Below are 20,777 nucleotides of genomic sequence, written 5' to 3'. Positions count from 1 at the left end.
CTACTGCTGGATAAATACCGTCATACCAGTGGCGAAGGGTGGATGTAGGCTGTAGAGATCTTAACATAAATAGTTCACACTAAACTTTTTCAGACATACGTTTGTGTTTTCATTTAACTATGAACACAAATATCAGAAATTGTTGGTTACTTTTTAAAATTCAAGTGAATCAATGCCAAACCACCCAAGGACCACTAAACGACCACAAGAACGCCGTAAATCCCGCTGGATTGGGGATGTCTTCATCTAACATTGGATCGACTGCGGCTGATGATGGTGATGATAATTTTAGTCTTAATGACTCCAATTTCAAGATGACTGAAAATAATTATGTGATTGACCAGTTAGGAGAACATATCCAATCGGCTTATAAATGTTTTTATAAAAATAAATGTAATTTGCAGCAACACTTTCATGAGACGAAACTGTTAGTTAAATTATCTCCACATGACCTGATATGTTATATAGCATACTATGAATCAGCCAAATTTTAATAAAATTTAATTTCAAATTTATTTAATGGAAGAGGTAAAGACAATCAGTCTAGATTTTTCAGGTCTATTATGGAACGTCATCTGAGGGTAAGTGGTGTAGAAAGAAATATATTTTTCCGAGTTGTTTGAATAGCAGGCGTTCGTGAGATTGTTATAACCGAGCATACATAGTGTGATGTGGGACTAAAATAGAGAGTTACAGGTGGGACTAAGAAGTACTTGTGTGAAAGAGTTTGACGCTAATAGCGATTTAAGAATACTGCACAAGGAGATTCTATATAACACAAAAATATAGACTTAAATATCAGAGCGTTGGAGCGGAGCTCGGAGCAGGAGCACAGAGCAGGAGCACTGGAGCAATGGGGGATTTTACTCGGAGCACCGAAAATTTGTAGTGCTCCACTGCTCCGGATGTTTTTTTTATTATTAAATTTTTGTCCTAAAATCCAATGAAAATGGTATACTTTGACACTTTGTAGCACTGGAATTATTTGAGATATGGTAACACTGCCGAGTGATAAATAACCTCACTTTTTTAACAGAAGAGGCAAATAATGAGGGACGATTTCCTGTCGGAAATTTTGTTTAATACTTTAATAGAATTAATAGGTAATAAAAATGACGATTATTTCAAACTACTTATTTTTTTAACATTTACTTATATAAGTACATATAATATTTATTAAAATTTTTTATCCGGAGTGGAGCAGACCATGGAGCGGAGCCAGAGCAAGTATTAGGTCCCCGAGCGGAGCAACTCAAAAAAGGGTCTGCTCCAACTCTCTGCTTACAATAGATTACAATAGATAAGAATGATTCTATATACGAGATAAGTTTGGTAAAAAAGTCAAACAATTTATTTTTTAACCCCCTTTAAGTCCTTTAGGACTTTTCATACAACATTTTCCAATTTACAAATTTGCAAAACACGGCGATGACATCCTGATTCAATGAAAATTTCTCCTACCAATCCAAATTTTTAAATTCGTGATCAAATGGGAATATGGCAGATTTTTATGCAATTTTATCATTGCGATGGTCGCAAAACAGAAAACTATTTTTTCCATTGCTGCGGCGAATCTATATGATTTAGATGGCTGACAAAATGTTAACTATGTGTTTGACCTGATTGAAATTTTTACAAATCATTTGAAAAATGATATTTGCCAGTAGCGATGTTACTTTACGAATTGTGGCTAATAATAAGGTCAAAATGCTAAGGGATGTTCTGGCAGTAGTGTGAAAGATGGTTAATTTTGGACATATCAACTGGTATATCTCTGAATGTTTTGCTTTAAGAACTCATCAGTGCTGGAGAACCACCATTGGCGGACAGTCATCGGCTGTGTGGTGGAAAGTGGTGTAGCCGAACAAGTGAAAAGTGTTTGGCCGCAACTGGCGACTCAAATCAGCTCTCTAATTCTTGCTACCGATATCACCAGGCAGAAGGAGTTCTTGGCGCGTTTGAAGGTAACTGAAGAATACTGAAATTAATTATTTCTAATGATAAATGAATCCGATATCATTTGGATATTGCTTTTTCAATATCTATTTGATCCAGAGCAAAAACCCATTGGGTTGAATAAATGACTAGCAATCATTCCTTTTAAAATATCCTCTACTCCACGGAGAGCCTAAGCTCTGAAGCGTGAATAGTATACCCTTTTTTAAATGGGTAATCAAAGTTTTCCTGAGTTGAGATTCATATAACTCTGATGATGGCCGCTCGGCTTAACCGTCGGCCTATAATGTCGTGGGTCCCAGGTTCGAATCTTGGGTCTGGCAAGCACACATTGTTTTTCAATTTGTGTATAGACCTAATATCGAAGATATCGAAATTCAAAGGGGTCTCGGAATTTCTCATATTCTTCATTACTTTTTTTTTGGTGAGAAGCAAAACCTATACATTTTCAACATATTATTATGACAATGCGTACTATATTTTTTTTCCAATATACTTTAATTTCTTGGACCGCATACTATAATTCAGTACAAAAAGATGGCAACGCTGTTCGACACTAACAGTGTATACAGTGCACGCGTTAAGGCCGCCTTATGGACTGTAGGTGTTTGGGCTTCTGTGGAGAGACTGAGGTTGAGTGATGGCCATCTCTACTACCATATTACTAGTTGAAGCTATAAATCCTGAAAAACATCCAGCGCCCTTGGTGGGGAACATCTGGTAAAGCTCTGCGCAGATTTTGGAATATATTACATCAATATCAGAGTATAGGTAGTTTGCTCATGGTGATAGTCGGTATTTGACAGAGTAAAGATTGAAGATCATAACAAATAAATTATAAGATAAAAAGGACTTTTTATATACAACATTTTTAAATTTTCTGTTGAATTATTATGCTCAATATGTTCAAACTTGTAATATGAAGTAAATAAAAAACAAACAAACAAATATAGAATAATGAAATGTCATTTTGACCTGTAACTTGATATTTTAATGTTGCCATATAAAAAAATATTCTAGGTTATTGTGAAAAAATTTATATCATTATATTTGATATATCTGTTTTTTGAATTCGTAAAATTTAATTTTTAGTATCACTATATCTGTTACGAAAGAAATGTCTACATGAAAAATAATCTTATACGAGTATTAAGAGAAGATATTGATAATAAACGAAGCGAGAACATTTGAGGAAAATGTTGCACCAACTCAAATTTGAATTTAAAAAATCTATTTCCAACTGGTTTTTTTTTTGATGAAAAGATATGATATAGTTCTATGGCGCAATAAATATATACAACTTATGCGAGATAATAGACATAAAGCAAAGAGGCCTGTCATTCATATAAACGACATTTATATTCACCTATAATAATAATATGTCGCTAAAAAGTACTGGCATTGTCAGGAAGTGTAAGGTGTCATGATGCATGATTCTTTAGGACGATTCATAATAATTCATGCTTGTAGGGAAAACAGCTTTTATTAATAATGGTCTGTTAATTAAGTCAGGAGATAACCATGACGATGTGAATTTTAAAAAATTTTCACATTGAGTAGATACCCAATTAATACCTATATTGGAAAAAAGACTGCGATCACGTAGGAAAAATATTACGAAAATGAAATTAGCATTGATAATATGGACAGTTTAATTATATCGTGCAACAATGCAAATAGTGAAGAAAGTGTTTAATATGTTAAAAAGTTGCGAAATTTTAAGGAAGTGGGAAATAATATCTTCCAATCCTGGCAATACTCTCACAACACGAGCGCAGCCTCGGAGCCTCACGTTAAACTTGTTGGTCTCTACCTACACAATTTAATAAAAATACTGCAAATATGATACCAGCGAGGCCTGGAATCCGATAGCAAGTTACGTAAATGTTGATGCTAATGTTAATTCAAATGCAAATGCAAATGCTAACGCTAATGCTAAGCTATTGCTAATTCAAATGCAAGCACTAACGGTAACGCTAATGCTGATGCAGATGCTATTGCCAATACCCACTGCCAATGCTGATGCTGATGCTAATGCTGCTGATGCTATTGCCAAAACCCACTGCCAATGCTGATGCTCATATTGCTAACGCCAAAGACATTGCAAATGATTATGCCGATACTTATGCTAACGCTAATGCAAATGCAAATGTGATAAATGATAATGTTATGTAATGTTATTGCATAATGTTTAATTTGTAATGCCTCAACGTCCTTAGTCAGTTAATGTTGAAGAATGACAATGGTAGAGTGTGGTAGACCACTACTAGTACCTAAATAACACCCTACTTTAAGTTAGAGATGCATCGTTTAAGTCTTAAAAGATAGCATGGATAAAGAAGCCATGAGATTTGTCTTAACTTTGATCCGCGGTTGTGCATCATGATTTTTGTGTCATAACCACCACTATATAGTTTGGAGTTTGGACTATGTATTCTTACATGGTATTCTAAATTATTTATGTTTAAAGCTCAATACGTATTGATGGTGGTTGACACAGTGCATAAGCCGATTGTATCGCATTTCATTGAGATATTCAGGATGCATAAGATGTTCAGCGAGAGTTGATTTCCTGAAAAAGTCATCATTCATCATAATATCAATAGTTTTTTGAAGAATCTACAGTAAAGTTGTCCAATTGAACGAATCATAATTGCAACGATAAATGTGTCCCCCGATCATCACATGCTACACGTTAGCAACCAAATAACGATAAGCATATTTATTAAAAGGAAACCAAGAGCTCATGAAACATTGTAGGACCAGTATTCCGTACCGATTCTGAAGACTACGATACGTCAATGAAAATCTGTATTCAAAGGTGGAGTGCTTTGTTCTGCAAAAACTTCGTAGATTGGAGTGGCCAAATACCGTATATTGCCAAAGAAATCATGTTCTTGCAGAAAAGAACATTGTCGATGATTATTGCGTCATTGCCTTATTTAATATCACATTTTAACATGTATATGTCTTACCGCTGGCCATGCTATTAAAAATGTATACACAAAATCCAACGTTACGCAGAATGTTACCAGCCGAGTGGTTGAACGCTCTCTTCCGATCACCCAAGTTAAGCACCATCGGGCGCGGATTGTACTCGGATGGGGGACTGTTTTTATTTTCACAGGAAAAAATAAATCGCACTCGGGTGGATTCGAACCACTGACCTTTCGGTTACCAGCTGAACGCGTTACCTTTGCGACCATAACGACGATTTTACTGTACAATAACTGGGAATTTCACAACTAGGAATAGTTGTGAAATCAAGTTGGGTTATAGGTACAACAATAATTTTGCCAAGGTGTAGGTTCGGATCTCACTTCAGACAAATATTTTTATATTTTATATTAGTATTAATGTGTTTTATTTTATTATTAATATATATTTCCTAAATTATTAATTTACATTATACGTTAATAAGTGAATACGTATTGTAATATGAAAAATAAAATTGCGAGTTGCCCTGGTGAACAATTTTCTTTTCTTTGTATTATAAAGTATAACAAACATATATCCATAAATGGTTCGGTGGTAGAATGCTCGCCTGCCACGCAGACGTCCCGCGTGCAACTTTTTTGTATTTTATTATTAGTATTTTAGTATTTCTTAAATTATTAAGTAATTTATATTAATTGTATTTAATTATTAATATGTATTTTAATTCATCAAGACCTGCTTAGACTAAACAATTATGTTTACTGCTGTAGATGAAAATGTCTTGTCATATAGTAGTATTTTTTTTAAAATAAAAACGCACACACTTTTTTGACTGTTATCTAATTTAATTGACTTGGATTTAGGGTTTAATCAATTTTGGAAAAAAATATTTGGTTAGTGGATAAATGCTGAGTACCTCCGCTACATGGAAGTACATTGGAATGTGGATATGTGTCTTCAATCGCTTTCAGACATATACATGTTCCAATGTATTTCTGTATAGCGGAGGTACTCAGCATCAGGCTACTGATGCATTTTACTTTATCTTTTATATTTTTTTATTCATCACATTAGATATTTTCGTTACAAATTCCATTGTTCAGTGTTTACTATATGCTCTCTATAGGTACTAGTCACTAAACAATCTATATACTTACAATTGTATGAATTGGATATTTGACAAAAAAATGCTATAATATGCTAGTAATTTCCTTGCTACGTAATATGTACGTACAATTCTTGAATGTGGCTAGTGATGTGAACAGCGGAGGCCATTCTGCCGAAAATCTAAATCCTATTTAAATAATTTCAAACGACCATAAACCCTCTCTTGCGTATAAATAATTGATTAATTATTAACAATTGAGGTAGGTACCGAATCATAATCACAAATAAAATATTTTGTAGGAATTCTGGCAGTCTATTTATATATGTACTAAATCAAATTATTCTCCTAGGTTATTTAAAAAGCAATATTATGTTGTAAGGAAGTACTCATTGATTTTTAACTGAAAAAATATATCCGATTCAAATGTTTTAATTATCGTGTGAGCATATTGTTTACATTCGAGTTTGGTATTGTGCATGGCTGTCAGCACTACATAAATACTGCTTTAACATGAATCACCAAGATTCTACATTCAGATTACATATTTTTTTAATTTTGAATAATTTAAAATATATATTTAATGATGACATATGAACGAGAATGGGCGTGGTGTGTAAGTATCTGAAGATATTAAATTTTGTCATCCGATTCTAAATTCTCTACTCACGTAGTTACTAAATATATTGTCTTACTAAAGATCAGAAAGTTTTTGTCAAAATCTATGTATTATCTTTATTTATTTTAAAAAGTAGCTGTATTCAACAATTAAATATTGATAATGAAATATGTTTTTATACATAATTAATATTTCTATATTTTGTATTATTATTTGTTGATAATTAAATTCAAAGAACTACAAAATAACGTTTGGTTTATACTAAACCGAATATACCTACCAGTAACTACCTATTTCTCAAATCATAATAATTATAATGACAATGATTAGATGACTACGGTTCATTTTGGTTCTAGAAATGATATTGCTACCTACCTAATAATGGGTTGATTATTATAGGCGACAATTTCATTTCATTTTGGTAACCTTTATAAGTCCTAGCTAGTCCGAGCTGGACTCGACATCGTATTGTTTACGTGTACTCCTTTATCGAGTTGTACTCAACATTTTACAGCACTCTTTGAAAATGAATTTACGATCAACCGCCTTTTTTCCTTTCGAGTAACATTTATTACTTATTAGTATTGCACAGAATGTGCTTTGTCCGATTGCAATATGTAAACTATAATAAGAAAACTATAATAATAGTAAATTAAACAAACACAGTATTGTCTGAGCGCGCAGTAATTAAGGCGACCATAATAAAATAATTCTTATGCGTGTAGTGACTCCCATTATCTTTTATCTGTAAACAATACCTAGTCTGTATTTGTACCACATCTGTGTTCCCGTAAACATCTACTAGTGATAAAACTGATAAATTATTAAGAACGGGAACTCAGAAATAATGGGAACTGAAATACGATGTGGAGCGATAACGGTGGTAATGGGTGTGGAGAAGCAAACAACCGATCTTGAGTGCGGAAGAATGCAGGATAATCTTAAACACTAGTCAAGAATACGTCATACGTCGAATACTGACAACTGCTCTCAGTTTATGCAATGACGCTCATTTAATATTGGTGTATTGAAGGTTGCAACACACTATTACACGTGTATAATGCGTGGTTCAATTTCGTAGGACCAACTGAAGGTCAGACAGACTTGAGGAATTCTCCTAGGAGTACAATGAACCATCATAAATGAACAATTGTGTGACATCGAAATTAACCCTTTAAATTTAATATGCATTTTTTCATTTTACCAACTTTTTCATTAATTAAAAAATAAACATTTGTAATTAATTAATTAATTATTTGAATAGGCAAAGGCATTGTACAATTAATTAATCAATTAATTTATAACAAATTTTATAATTGCAAATTGATTTTCAACACTGTGTCAATGTCTATGTCAAATTCAACTCGACAAAAGGGTACACATAATCAATATGATATCTAGTCCAGATACACACGACACGAGTTTTAATGGTTAAGTAAGAAACTGAAGCAAGATCATCAACGTCAGGTCACTATTTGCATTTTATTTGCAAACCATGTACCTATGCATCTGCAAACAAAAAATATTAATATTTCCATATTAAACAATTTAATCTTACTAAAATGTTCCGGAATCACTATCAAGTACTGTAATAATAATAGTGTTTGATAAGCTCGCTCTTTATTAATCCAAATTTATTTTGTTTGTACTACTATAATTAAAATTTAAATAAAGCAACGATGTTGTGACAAATCTTTGGATTGAATTGAAAAAATTGTTTAAATCGTTTTAAAATGGTTTTTTTTAATGATTTCAGAGATACATGGACGAGTCAAACCTAGATCTGACCAAGGCAGAAGACCGCCATTTTGTCTTGCAGATCGCTCTCAAATGCGCCGATATATCAAACCCATGCAGGCCATGGGATATTAGTAGAAAATGGAGCATGAAAGTTTGTGAGGAGTTTTTCCGCCAAGGGGATTTTGAGAGGAAGCTCAACCTCCCGATAACGTCTCTATGTGATCGCCATAGTAATTCCATCCCGAAGATACAGACAGGTAATTGATAATTTGAGTATATAACAGATAAAAATCTAGCAGTGATGAAAACTCAGTACTAAAGGATTATTTAAAGAATACCTTAGTGATTTAAAAAAAATAATTTAGTGCACAAAAATTTGTTGAACATACAGTGCCAAAAGAATTCATTTTTCATGCGTTTGAAATTATTGTAACCAGAAAAAACTAACATTGCAAATAGCATGTAATTATTAGTCCAATATTACCACTTAAAATTTGTATATAAACCACTAACACAGAACCCTGGCAAAATAAGGATGATTCAGTAATTTCTTCTCAAAAATAATATTTAAATTAAACTAAAACAACTAAAAAATGTAAGATTTTGAGAGTTGATGCCATTGAATTCAGAAATATTTTTTTTTTTATAATTCAGTAACAAGTCAAAAACATTTTGAATGTGTCATAAAATCATATTACCTTTCATAATCATTATTGTAATTCGATGTGAATGTCTGGTTTGATTCCTTATTATATTGTAAAACTTCATTAAACTTTGTTAAATTGTATAAAGGCTACATAAAAAAAAACGCCGTTATCTTAAAACATTTCTTTAGTGGTTTTCGAAATTAACAAGGCTATCGATATTCTGTTTTTCATTGTTTTTGGGGTAATTTGAATTTGAATAATAATTCCAAACAAATTATCACACTCCGTTTACCATAATTAAAAGAAATAGAAAAGAATTTTGAAAAGAAAAATTATATTATAACAAAACTACGCATATGAATTATATTCTTGCCATATATTCTTATGAAAAACAATTGTTTGTTTGAAAACAATATATTGTATAAAAGCCAGTGTTATTAATCTGTGAACACTATTTATTTCATAGAAATCCGTTTCTAACAAGGACGTCGACAATATTGGCAAAAGTTTTAATGGAGACACATGCTACACAAGTAAATAATATCAAGGTTCGTCGCTTAAAACTTTCTCGGGCCTCAAAATGAAAGAGCTGTCATACTTTAACTTCGCTAATAATTATTATTTTGATACGACAGCGACAACGACTTTTTTTATTAAAATTTATTTAATAATTATTTATATTATTGTCTATGAGGCATCTAATAACAAATTCTGACAAGTCACACATAAATGGTAATGATCTTTATATCCCGTTTACACGTGCATAGATTTACTGTGCACAGTAAGAAAATGTATGGGGAAATATGTATTAGCCTGGAGTTGGCAAGATTGCGTGCATGAATCAAACAAGTTTGGAAGGTTCCGAATTCAACACGCAAGTAAGATTATATTCGATCTGCGCCTGCGCATTAGAGCGACAGGGGTGGCGAACATGCCGGTAAAAAAACAAACCACCCACTCATTTTGAGCTTAACCGATTTTCAATACGACCTGTCAGATAGTACTATAAAATGACAACATCGCACCTCGCTTACTCGTGAAGAATGAGATTGGAGAGACAGTCAGCACTTTTACGTGTAAGCAGTAAGTTATTGTCATGATAGTTTAAAATAAGCACTATTGCCGACAGTAATTCCGTGCATGTGTACAGGCGCTATTAACTTCTAAAATGCACCAAAATCATTAGAAAAAACAGAAACTGATTATTTAAAGTGATCTTGAAACAGCTGATTATTTGAAGTGATCTACCCTTAATATTGATAGGTTCAAATTAATTTTTCTTCTATATTTATTTCAAAAGTGATATATCGGCTAATAGAAATCGGCATATTGATGTAATTTGTAAAGAAAATGATAGAAAATAGAAACTAACAGTAAAACCAACCAGGTACTCTTGATGCACAAAAATATAATTTAATACTTACTAAAATATTGAATTGTGGACAGTTTTTGTAATTAGATATCTCACAGTGGCTCATACTTAAATTTTTATGTTACTATTCTAAACAGTCTGTAAATTTAATGTATTCATATTAAATGAAATAGGATAAATAATACAACTTTAAACCATTTCTCACAAGTAAAACATACCTAATGGACGAAAACCAAATTAGTAAACCTCAAAATTGCCTAGTATGGAGCCTTCATCACTGCTATGTACAGTACATTTACAAGAGTAACTTTTTAATTGTTTTATTTTCTTTTCCATTTCGGTTTCATATAATTCCTAGTACTATTTTTCAATCCATGTTCGAACCCAAGAAAATCATATGGGCCTCCACAGAGTGGAGTTTGAATTAAAAGATTTTTTTTTTACGAGAAATGGATGTTGTTAGCTACCTGTTAGGTCCAAACACACATTGAAAAACAACATGTGAATTTTGTCGCATCCGGGATTCGATCCCGGGACCCACAACATCATAAGTCAACACATTACTGCTCGGCCAGTGTGGGCGTCAAAGTACTATTAGTATCCTCATTTATTAATTTTGCATCATGTGAGCACATAATTTAAAAATAGGAAATGTCCAATTTTGACTTATGGAAACAAAAATATTTTTAACCCTGCTTCTTTTTTGGAAATCCTTAAATTTTTTGTGAATATTTTCATTTATTGTAAATGTTTCTTTCCAGGGTTCCTGAAATTTGTTGTCACCCCTCTGATGAATGAATGGCACAGATTCCTACAGAGCGATCTTTCATTTACAATGATTGAAAATTTGACGACGAATCAAAACAAATGGGATGCCCTGGCTATCCAAGAGCTCGCCGAAGAAACTATCACTGAAATATCAGATGCCGACCAAATTGATGATGTGAATGAATCACCTGAAGACATCTCCAACAGTGCTGACCTCCTGTTGCCGAAACTCCCTCTGCTGGCAGAAACATTTAAACGGGATCCATATCGTGATGTAAGGCGCCGGTATTCAGTCCCGGCTACTCCTTTGAAAACGGTGTCATCCGCTGGGCGGAGAGACAGCCTCCCAATTGCACAAAAAATTGTTCAACAAAAAATTTTATTCACCAAAGAGAATGAATTGAACTTTAAAGATACCGAATTCTTTTTCAATTCCACACTCAGCCTCGGTCTTAAGGCTGAACCTGAAAACATGGATGTAGTAAAGGTGGAAAATCTACTGGCTGAACATTCTATAGTAACAATTACATCAACTCAAGTTGATGAGCTGTCGCTTGTCTTGCACGGTGCAGGAAAGAAGAGTCTTCTGAGGCAAATGACTTTTCCACCTGTCATGCCATTCACTCGTACCCGGTATCTATCTGTTGCCGGAGAAATGCTGTCGTGCATTGAAAATTCGCTGGAGGAAATGGTTCACTCGAATTCTTCGGAGAGCTCTCACACCGAAGCTAATTTAATCGAGACAGATGGCAATGCTAAAATTAGCAATATTAATATAAGGAAAATTGAGACTGATTGTGAAAAAGATGATTCATGCCAATCATTGTTAAAAAATGAATCCAGTAATAGCTTAGAGGAGAAGGAGGACGTGCCAGCTTACATGCTGAATACAGAAGAGGATTTGAACTCCATACCGCTATACGAGCTGCCACCGATTGTTTCCAGCGCTATTGTGAATACCATCTTAAACGACTCATCCGATCTGAAGACTGAAACAGATCACATTTCCGATGGTAATTAAACTATAATTATAATTAACCCAATACTTTATTGCAGTGTTTTTCAACCTTCTTACAAAAGCAGCACACTTGACCTCCCAAACTCCCATGCCATACCGAGCATCGACATAAGAATAATTAACAAGACACTCCCTATAAACAGACTCACACTTGGCCAATTTGACGACACATTTTGTATAAGCCAAGCAAAGAAGTGAGGTTATATTAATGGCCCACATGCCCAACGAAGGTCAAAATGGAGATTTTATGGTATTTTCAAAGCATTAGTCTGAACATTCCTTAAACGTTGTAGATAATCTATTTATATAATTTTGAAGTCTTATTATCCTTTATATTTATTTATTTTAAACATTTGATGACTGCATAAGTATTTTTATTATATAAAATAGTATTCTTTTACACCCCTCGATCTAATCGATTTAGAATATAGTCATATTTCAGTACATCCATGTGCAGCGGTTTTAAGATTTTTTAGGCTTATTAATTTTTAAACGCGTTTATAAAACCATTAGTAAAATTTATGTAGACATTATTATAGTGAAATATTTACGATTAAAAATTATATTTATAATCTCTGTGATCCCAAATTTGACAAGAATTAGGCATTTTATTATTCAAAAATCATCAAATGTTTAAAATAAATATAAAGGATAATAAGACTTCAAAATTATATAAATAGATTATCTACAACGTTTAAGGAATGTTCAGACGAATGCTTTGAAAATACCATAAAATCTCCATTTTGACCTTCGTTGGACATGTGGGCCCTTGAGTTTGTATTTAAACGATTCATATTTTTATCTCCAAAGATTGGAAGAAGTGATATTCTATATTTTTTCAAAAGATCAGGACACTGTGGTTGTGCAGAAGGCGCGAAAACTAAGCAATCACTGACGACTTTGTCATGTTATTATGCTCTTTATAGGTAGAATTCAAAGATAATTTGGCAGCAGGGCATTAGGAGGACACTTGGAGGCACAACGGTTGAAAAACACTGCTCTATTGTATAATTCACCTTTTCACTGGGTATATATTTCAATTTATATAATTTATTTATTTTAATTTATCGAAATATATCTGGTAAATCTTAGAATAGATTAACAATATATACTGATAGAGTTCATGTAATAGATAGTATTGAAATAAGACAATATGGAGACAACTTGAATGAGAAACAAATTGAGTAAGCCTGCACTTGCACCATAGAATATAAAATGTTGTTTAAGGGGCCATGTGCCCCGTTTAATGGTTGAAAATGAAGAATTTCGGGTTATCTTTGGAGGTAAGTCTGAACAATTCGTAGAATTCTTGAGAAAGAGGCATAAGTATTTTATATTAGAAATTGACATTTCATGTTCAGTTAAAATATATTAATTGGTACCATAAAAGAGTATTATTGTCATTTTTTTGAAACAAAGTTATTTTTGTTAATTCTACTTTAATATTAATCGTATCCTATGTCGAATTGAATTTTACTTTATACAGAACAGTTTGAAAATGAATTTACAATTGAAGAGTGTTATGTCACACAAATGTCAACCTGAGATATGGTTTTTGTCTGGCGTTGCTATAGTGGTCATCTGTTTGTCCGGCGTTTCACAAAGGGAGACTTTTGATTTATGATTCCTATGCACTATCAAGAGTGTCAAGTCTGACGTGAATCTAGATTGTAGACCATAGACAATACATGTTTTTATCCTGAACGAAATTCTTGTTTTTAGTATGAATGATAATTTTCAATGCTCTATAATGCTTTGACCGTTACTATTGATGCTGAAATTAAAATACAGAGATTGCATTGCCAGTTTAAAAAAATTAAAAAACGGCACATAACATGTTCTTTACCAGTACCCTTCAATTGTAAAATATTTTATAAATTAACTATAAAATAATGGCCTATCTAATACAATTTATTATGATTATTCTTTAAATTAATTAAAGAGTGCAAAGAGTTAAAGTAAAAATAGCAAAACTAACTTTGTTTCAAAACTATTATAATTGACTTCTACCACGTAAACTCCAGTTCATTTAATTTATAATATTATTGTCCTTTTGAATTGAGAATAAAAACATTTTTGGTACATGAAAATGTCTGATTTTTCACTTTATTCTTTTGTCAACTTCATTATATTATATCTGCTTGGAATTTGCGATTTAGTTATGCACTCGTGATAATTTGATTTAATTGATATGGTATTACCTTGATTATAAGAACTAAATTGGGAATGAAGACAATCCAGATAACAATAAATCCTGATAATCGAAAACATAATACCTAAAACAATTATTTTACTTCCATAATTAAAAATTCACCTTTTTTACTAAATATATATTTTAAACTACATTTTATCAGACTTGCAAAATTGATGTTCGAAAAAAAATCTGAATAATTAAAGTCTAGATAACCGAGGTTTCTGTTTTAATAATTTATTATTATCTCGATGACTATTCTTTCCGTTACAATAAATTGAAATAATTAGAGAAAGTACATTTTTCATTAAAAAAAAACCCCGTATATCTTGTCTACTAAAATATAGCTGTATTCTCCATCTAAAATGTCACCGATTACAATAATACATACTCTTTTATGGTATTAAGATATTTTATATGGTTGTGAAATGTGATTTCTAGGATGATAAAAATAGTGTAGCATAATAATAAACCTCTTCTCTTACAGAGTCTATAAATCATTCAGGTTTAGTCCCCACAATACCACATTCTTAATTTTCGACCTTTGCACGGCACGAAGACCCATAAAACAAAATGTGTATTAAAAGTATATGTACTCAAAAATGAGACTTGTAATCAAAGCTTTAAATCTGATTATATCTGATGAGACTTACTATTTAATAGTTATTAACACTGTCTTAAATCTCAATATTAAAGTAGACACATTTACACAGTATGTAGCATGCATTCTTATTGTAATGTAAATATTATAGTTCATTGTTCATTACCACATTCACTTGCATTCATCTGTGTTTGATATGAATGAATTATTAAATTTGTATAAGCAGATCAAGATGTTTATGAGTAGGTATTTATGAAAGCCCTTTTAATCTTTAAACTCAGTGTCCATTAGTTAGTCAATGAAAATAACCCGGTGAACAATTGTCAATAAATGTTAGTATTAGTAAGAAGCTTTCAAATGTTAGAGAGAAAAGAATGTTCTAGTCATATTGTAAATGTCTAACTAATATTTTGTCGTACTTATATTCAAATGACGAATAAAATTTTTGATGTGTATTGATATTCTACAAAAAATATTTAAATTATTCACATGTTAGTTTTAACTACATGTTATTATTTTTTTGAATAGATATGGATGTAGTAGGTAAGTAGGACAGATTAATTATGAGTTGTTGCACCATTAAAATCATATTCTGTGTTTCAAAAGATCAATAATAAAAACCTAATAAACATGTTATTATGGAATAATAATATTTCTTACAATAAAATTATTTACCACTAAGAAGAGTGATAAGGACCCTATCATTTGGACCATATTATGAATTAATGATCAAATGATTGTCTTACATGCATAACGTATCTCATTTCAATAAAATGAGATACATTATGAAATAGAGGTAATACCTCCCCTCCAATGAGCTTATTACAAACATTCGATGATGACAAAATCTCTGCTACCTGTTATTTCGATAAATCAAATTGTTCAAAGAGTTACAAAAAGGCATTAGAAGTCTAATTTCATGTTTGAGCTTATAAAACAGTTTTTTCTCTTCCCTGTAAAATTTCTATTTTGTCACATCTGAGGTTTTAATAGCTCATTGATGATATCCACAAATATTAACTGTGAATGACAAATGGTACAATATTAAAATAAAAAAATATTATTCGGAACAGCTAAAAATATACATCCATATTCATATGAGAGTTTTGAATTATGCGCTAATTGCACCGATTCCATACATATCAAAAAAACGACAAAGCATATTGAAGCCATTTCTCAGTCATTATTATCTCAGTTTCACCAAAAAGTCACTATATTACCAATTGACTGATTAATGGAGTGGTGATAATATTTTAATGTTTGATGGCACACTGACAAAAAAATACTAATTAGACATTAAACCTGCTATTCACCACACAGTTTTTCAAATCTTGGAAACAAACTTTGTAGAACTACCCTCATTCCCATTTCCAATTGGTTTTTATTACAGCTACACCCGAAACCCAGCTTTGCAAAGGTAAGTCGTCGCAAATCGAACCAGAATTTGCTGAGCTTTAAGCACACAGCAAATAATATTCATCCTTCATCATTCCTAATTTAGGTAGTAGATATTGCTAGACAAGTAAATCAGACTCCTTCACACCAAAAATGGTTTACATTAACAGGTGACATGGAAAAATAGTTTATATTAACAGACATCTCAGTTATTAGATTAGGTAGGAAATAAGTTATATCTGGTTATGACTCCCTACGTAATATTTGCAATTAAATCAATAGCCTGAATTATTAATTCTTTCAAATATCCTGCAGCATACTCTTTTAAAACCCCTGTCTTTACAGAATTCGGTGTATCTGCAAAGTTGAATGTTTTTGAAAAATAAAAAAAACAGGTAGGTACAATCTCAAAATATTAGAATATTTATTAAAAATATGAATGATATTTAAAATATATTCAAACCGTAATATCAAAAAAATATATCGACCAAAGACAGCATTTTTGTGGCTATACTGAATTCCCTCATAAGCAATAGAAATGCAGCATATGCATATCTGATATTATGCAATAGTGGAGTGACATTTAGTGAGTTAATTACAAAAGTACTTTTGATTAAGGAGGAATATAGTGCTGCTAGAGATATCGTGTGACAGAATATGAATGCTGCAATTAAATACAATTTACATTTTCAAGTGTTTTAATAAATTAATCATTACAAAAAAACATACTTTTTAAATTCAAGGAGAAATTTAAAACCTTATAGAAAAGGCTTTTTATCTAATCAATAATTTTCATCTCTTAAATTTACACTCAAATGTGTTTGAAAGATTGTTGAAAAATCGTTGATTTTTCTAGAAAATGAAAATGCATTGAACAATCATTGAATTCTTGGAGCACATTTTTATTTTTTGATAAGTTAATGTATTTTAAATCAAATAAAAAATACATTGAATCTAAAAAGTATTCAAAAATCTTAACTACACCGAGAGAACTTAATTCAAACTATAGATAATAAAAGTAATTGTAAAAATAATGTGTGCAGGTCACTCATGGTGAAACACATTGTCCAGTAATGCGAGCTAACCTCAATAGTACTGTCTGAACATTTGAAACTTGCCCTTGTAGGGTTCTGTTGCATGTTCATTGCGCTCGGCGGTGGAGCAACGGGCTTACTCTAATGAAAGTTTAACAGTTTTAAGGGTAAATTTACAGTAGATTATATTAAATTGCATATTTTGTAAGTCAGTTACTGGATGTCCCTAATAGTGCAACACTACAGTTTGCCTTAAATATATATTTTGATACGTAAGTAGTGATATATAGCCGTAGTATTCAAAGTATGTATCAAGAGTACCCAAGGTCATCGCAGGCTCTTCAAAAATAATCATAATTCATTGGATCATCACAATGATAGGAAAAGGGACATAATTCACACAAATCAAATTTTACAGGAGGCACAAAAAGGTTTTTTGTTATGGTTTTCGGTCAAAGTTAAATTACAAAAATAGTCATAACCTTATATCCCTTATCTGATATTAATTATTGAGTTAATTAAAAAAAAACCAATAAAAATAATGGCTAAGTCATTTTTCCCACATCACTTACTTTTTTTTTTTGAACTGTTAGCTAAATTTAGATAATAAATCGCCATTTGCAGCTTACATCCTTTAGACACAACGTATATTTAGTTGTGTACAACGTTATTATGCAATAAGGGCTTGCGCAGACAGAGAGCGGTCGGAGTTCTGCGTTCAACCGACCGTTGACCGCTAGCGTTCAGGGACAGCAGACAGGTGGCGGTCAACAATATGCGTTCCATTTGTATACAAACGTTGTAGTGACACAGGCGCTGCATAATGCGAGACCGCTATATTCCGACTGCGAGTGGAAGTGAGAAAGCACCGCTGTTGCGTACTTACTCCCCCGTGTGGTTTCTGTGGTGCTCAAATTCCATTAAAATTTTTATTTACTTTCGCATGTCAATACAAAGTTAAAGCTTCGATGAATTATATAATTTGATTACATTTGTAATCTAGGTACTAAAATTACTGCTGTAATCAATGCATTTTATCAAACCGGATATTTAAAAACTTAATATCGATGATTTTAAACGAAGTGACATATAAACTTATTTGTTTGCGTACCTACCTCTATCTATAACATTTGATATTTCGATTCTAACCTTTTAATTTTACCCATAACCTCACATGTCAAATTTATTCTATTATTGAACTATGAAAACTATAAATCTCGCCAAATTATCAAGTATTTATGCACGTAAATCAATCAAGTGTTGATTTAAAAACAATATGTTAGTATTAAAAACGATTTATATAATTTGCGTCACTTAAATCAAGTATCAATCTTCTCTATATCGATTCAGTTTTCTGATCCAGACATTGCAACGGTTGAGAGGTACGGAGTTCTTTGTAATTGCAGGAATAGAACTCTAGAACGCTAGCATTCCAATTGACCGGCGCGGTCTGACCGCCGGCTGTGTGCCCATACAGTATGAAGTCCGTACAGTACAAAGAACGCCGAATGCGGAACGCAGACCGCCTGACCGCTCCCTGTCTGCGCAAGCCTTAAAACCCAATTTAAAAAAACTGAGGGTTATGCCCACAGAGTAATGATATATAGAGAGCACCTATTTTTCGGCAAAATGAAGCCGTGTTTCTTCCGTATAACTTCGATTTTATTATTATCAACTTAACTATGAAATGTTATACCACTATATCGTCACTGTTCTGGCAGAAGACACTAATTCGAAAAAATGACATATTAAGTTAGTTATACCAAAATGTTCCTTATTTCAAATTTTGCCATCTGGAAACCTTAATAAATAAACAGTCTTTATTTTAAAGTCATCCTTTTTACGATTACTTAATAAACTCACATGATAGACCATTCCAAACATTTTAACAACTACAAAGTCAAATTACTCAAAACTAGTATTCTCCAGTTAGTGTGTTCTGCCAGAACAGAGACCATATGTTCTACTGAAATAACTAAAAATAATTACCACTAAATTTATATTTACTTAACACAAAAACAATAAATTTCGCAGATTTTAAATGAATGTAATCAGTCTAATCCATTTTTACCGGCAACGCTTTCGAAAAATATTGAATTCAGCCGTAGAAATTCTATCTTACTCTAACGCAATGATACTCAACCTTTTTTTCTTCGGGCCAAATACATATATCTGTAAAGTAACGCGGGCCACATCACTACTGGTGTGACGAAAAAAAATCATTTTTTACCCCCCCTTTTTTACAAAACATTTTTGAGATTTAAAAAATTATAAACTAAAACAATAATAATATACATATCTGTTCGTCAAAAATTAATGATTAATTATAATTATATAAAAGTTAATGATAATTCCTAATAATAAATGTGTTTCGGGCCGCACATAAAAGCTGAAAGGGCCGCAGGTTGAGTATCGCTGCTCTAACGCATAGAGCAGAGATATAAGCCTGCTGCATGCTTACTCGCTCGGACTTATCGTTCATTTTTGTTCAGGCCTTGGTTACGCCCTTTTTCCTATCTACAGTCGATATGCTTAGGTAGTTTTCTTCAGCCAATAACAAAATAAGCTACTCTTCTTTATCCCAGATATTATGCACAAAGTCAGATTCGAATTCAGATTGGCCAATTACCAATCGATACTTTTCGGAAAATCTTAAAATTCTCGAATTCGATTTTGAAGGGAAAATATACAATAAGCTATATAGGAAGACTAGTAAAGATTTCAAATTAGGAAGCAAAATTTTTCAATTGGTCAAACAGAACAAATTATTTTTAGGATTATGAAAAAGTATTTATATAATATAGGTACACTAAGAACGCTTTGCGTGAAACTTTGAAAGCCACTGATATATACTAGTATTTGGGTATGGGACTAGGCAGCCCCCGGCGCTGCACAGATGAATGAAATAGAAAATTAAGCACAGGAGCCGCAGAAGTTACCAAACTTTGGGTCTCACGTTTGCTTTCACTATGTTTTCAACCTACCGGAGCCCAACGTCCACCCCAGACATTTTCAACCTTTCAGACCCCAACATTCACCCCAGATGCCCTTAACCTTTTGGAGCCCAACATCTGTCTTATATAACGTCACATGATTTTAGCTATTTTTAACCCCCCCCCCCCCATCGTCACATAACCTTTTACCACCCTGTCTGTATTGCGTCACATTTTTGTCGGTTACATGTAAATTGTACGTAAAACATTTCACAGTGGGACAGTTCGCAGTGAGCTTTTTTATCGGAGAGAGATGACCGTATACTATACGGTCTCCAATTTTATTAGATTCAATATGAACATTAATTCAATTTTCATGGCTGATTTTGGCAAAATTCAAGAATGAAAACCTAACCTAACAAATAATCCAGTATATCGGCTATTTTCAAAATTTGTTTGCT

At 32.3% G+C, this 20,777-nt stretch overlaps 1 protein-coding gene across 4 annotated transcripts in view; it reads left to right on the top strand.

Moving 5' to 3' along the window:
* Window positions 1-20,777, top strand: part of LOC147079683 (uncharacterized) — a 138,040-nt gene that overhangs the window by 105,813 nt on the left and 11,450 nt on the right. For all 4 annotated transcript variants that reach the window (XR_015070076.1, XR_015070077.1, XM_085943205.1 and 1 more), the window contains exons 7-9: window positions 1,794-1,964; window positions 8,374-8,614; window positions 11,138-12,157. Coding sequence is in view for 2 of the 4 variants with exons in the window: in XM_085943205.1 (XP_085799331.1) it covers window positions 1,794-1,964; window positions 8,374-8,614; window positions 11,138-12,157 (1,432 nt within the window). In the remaining 2 variants the exon portion in view is untranslated. The remainder of the gene's footprint in view (window positions 1-1,793; window positions 1,965-8,373; window positions 8,615-11,137; window positions 12,158-20,777) is intronic.

The sequence above is a fragment of the Rhyacophila brunnea genome, unplaced genomic scaffold (assembly GCF_057557595.1).
Source record: "Rhyacophila brunnea isolate RB1 unplaced genomic scaffold, BYU_Rbru_1.0 scaffold_1, whole genome shotgun sequence".
In the NCBI taxonomy this organism is placed as follows: Eukaryota; Metazoa; Arthropoda; class Insecta; order Trichoptera; family Rhyacophilidae; genus Rhyacophila; species Rhyacophila brunnea.
This window is presented reverse-complemented; position numbering and strand designations above follow the sequence as displayed.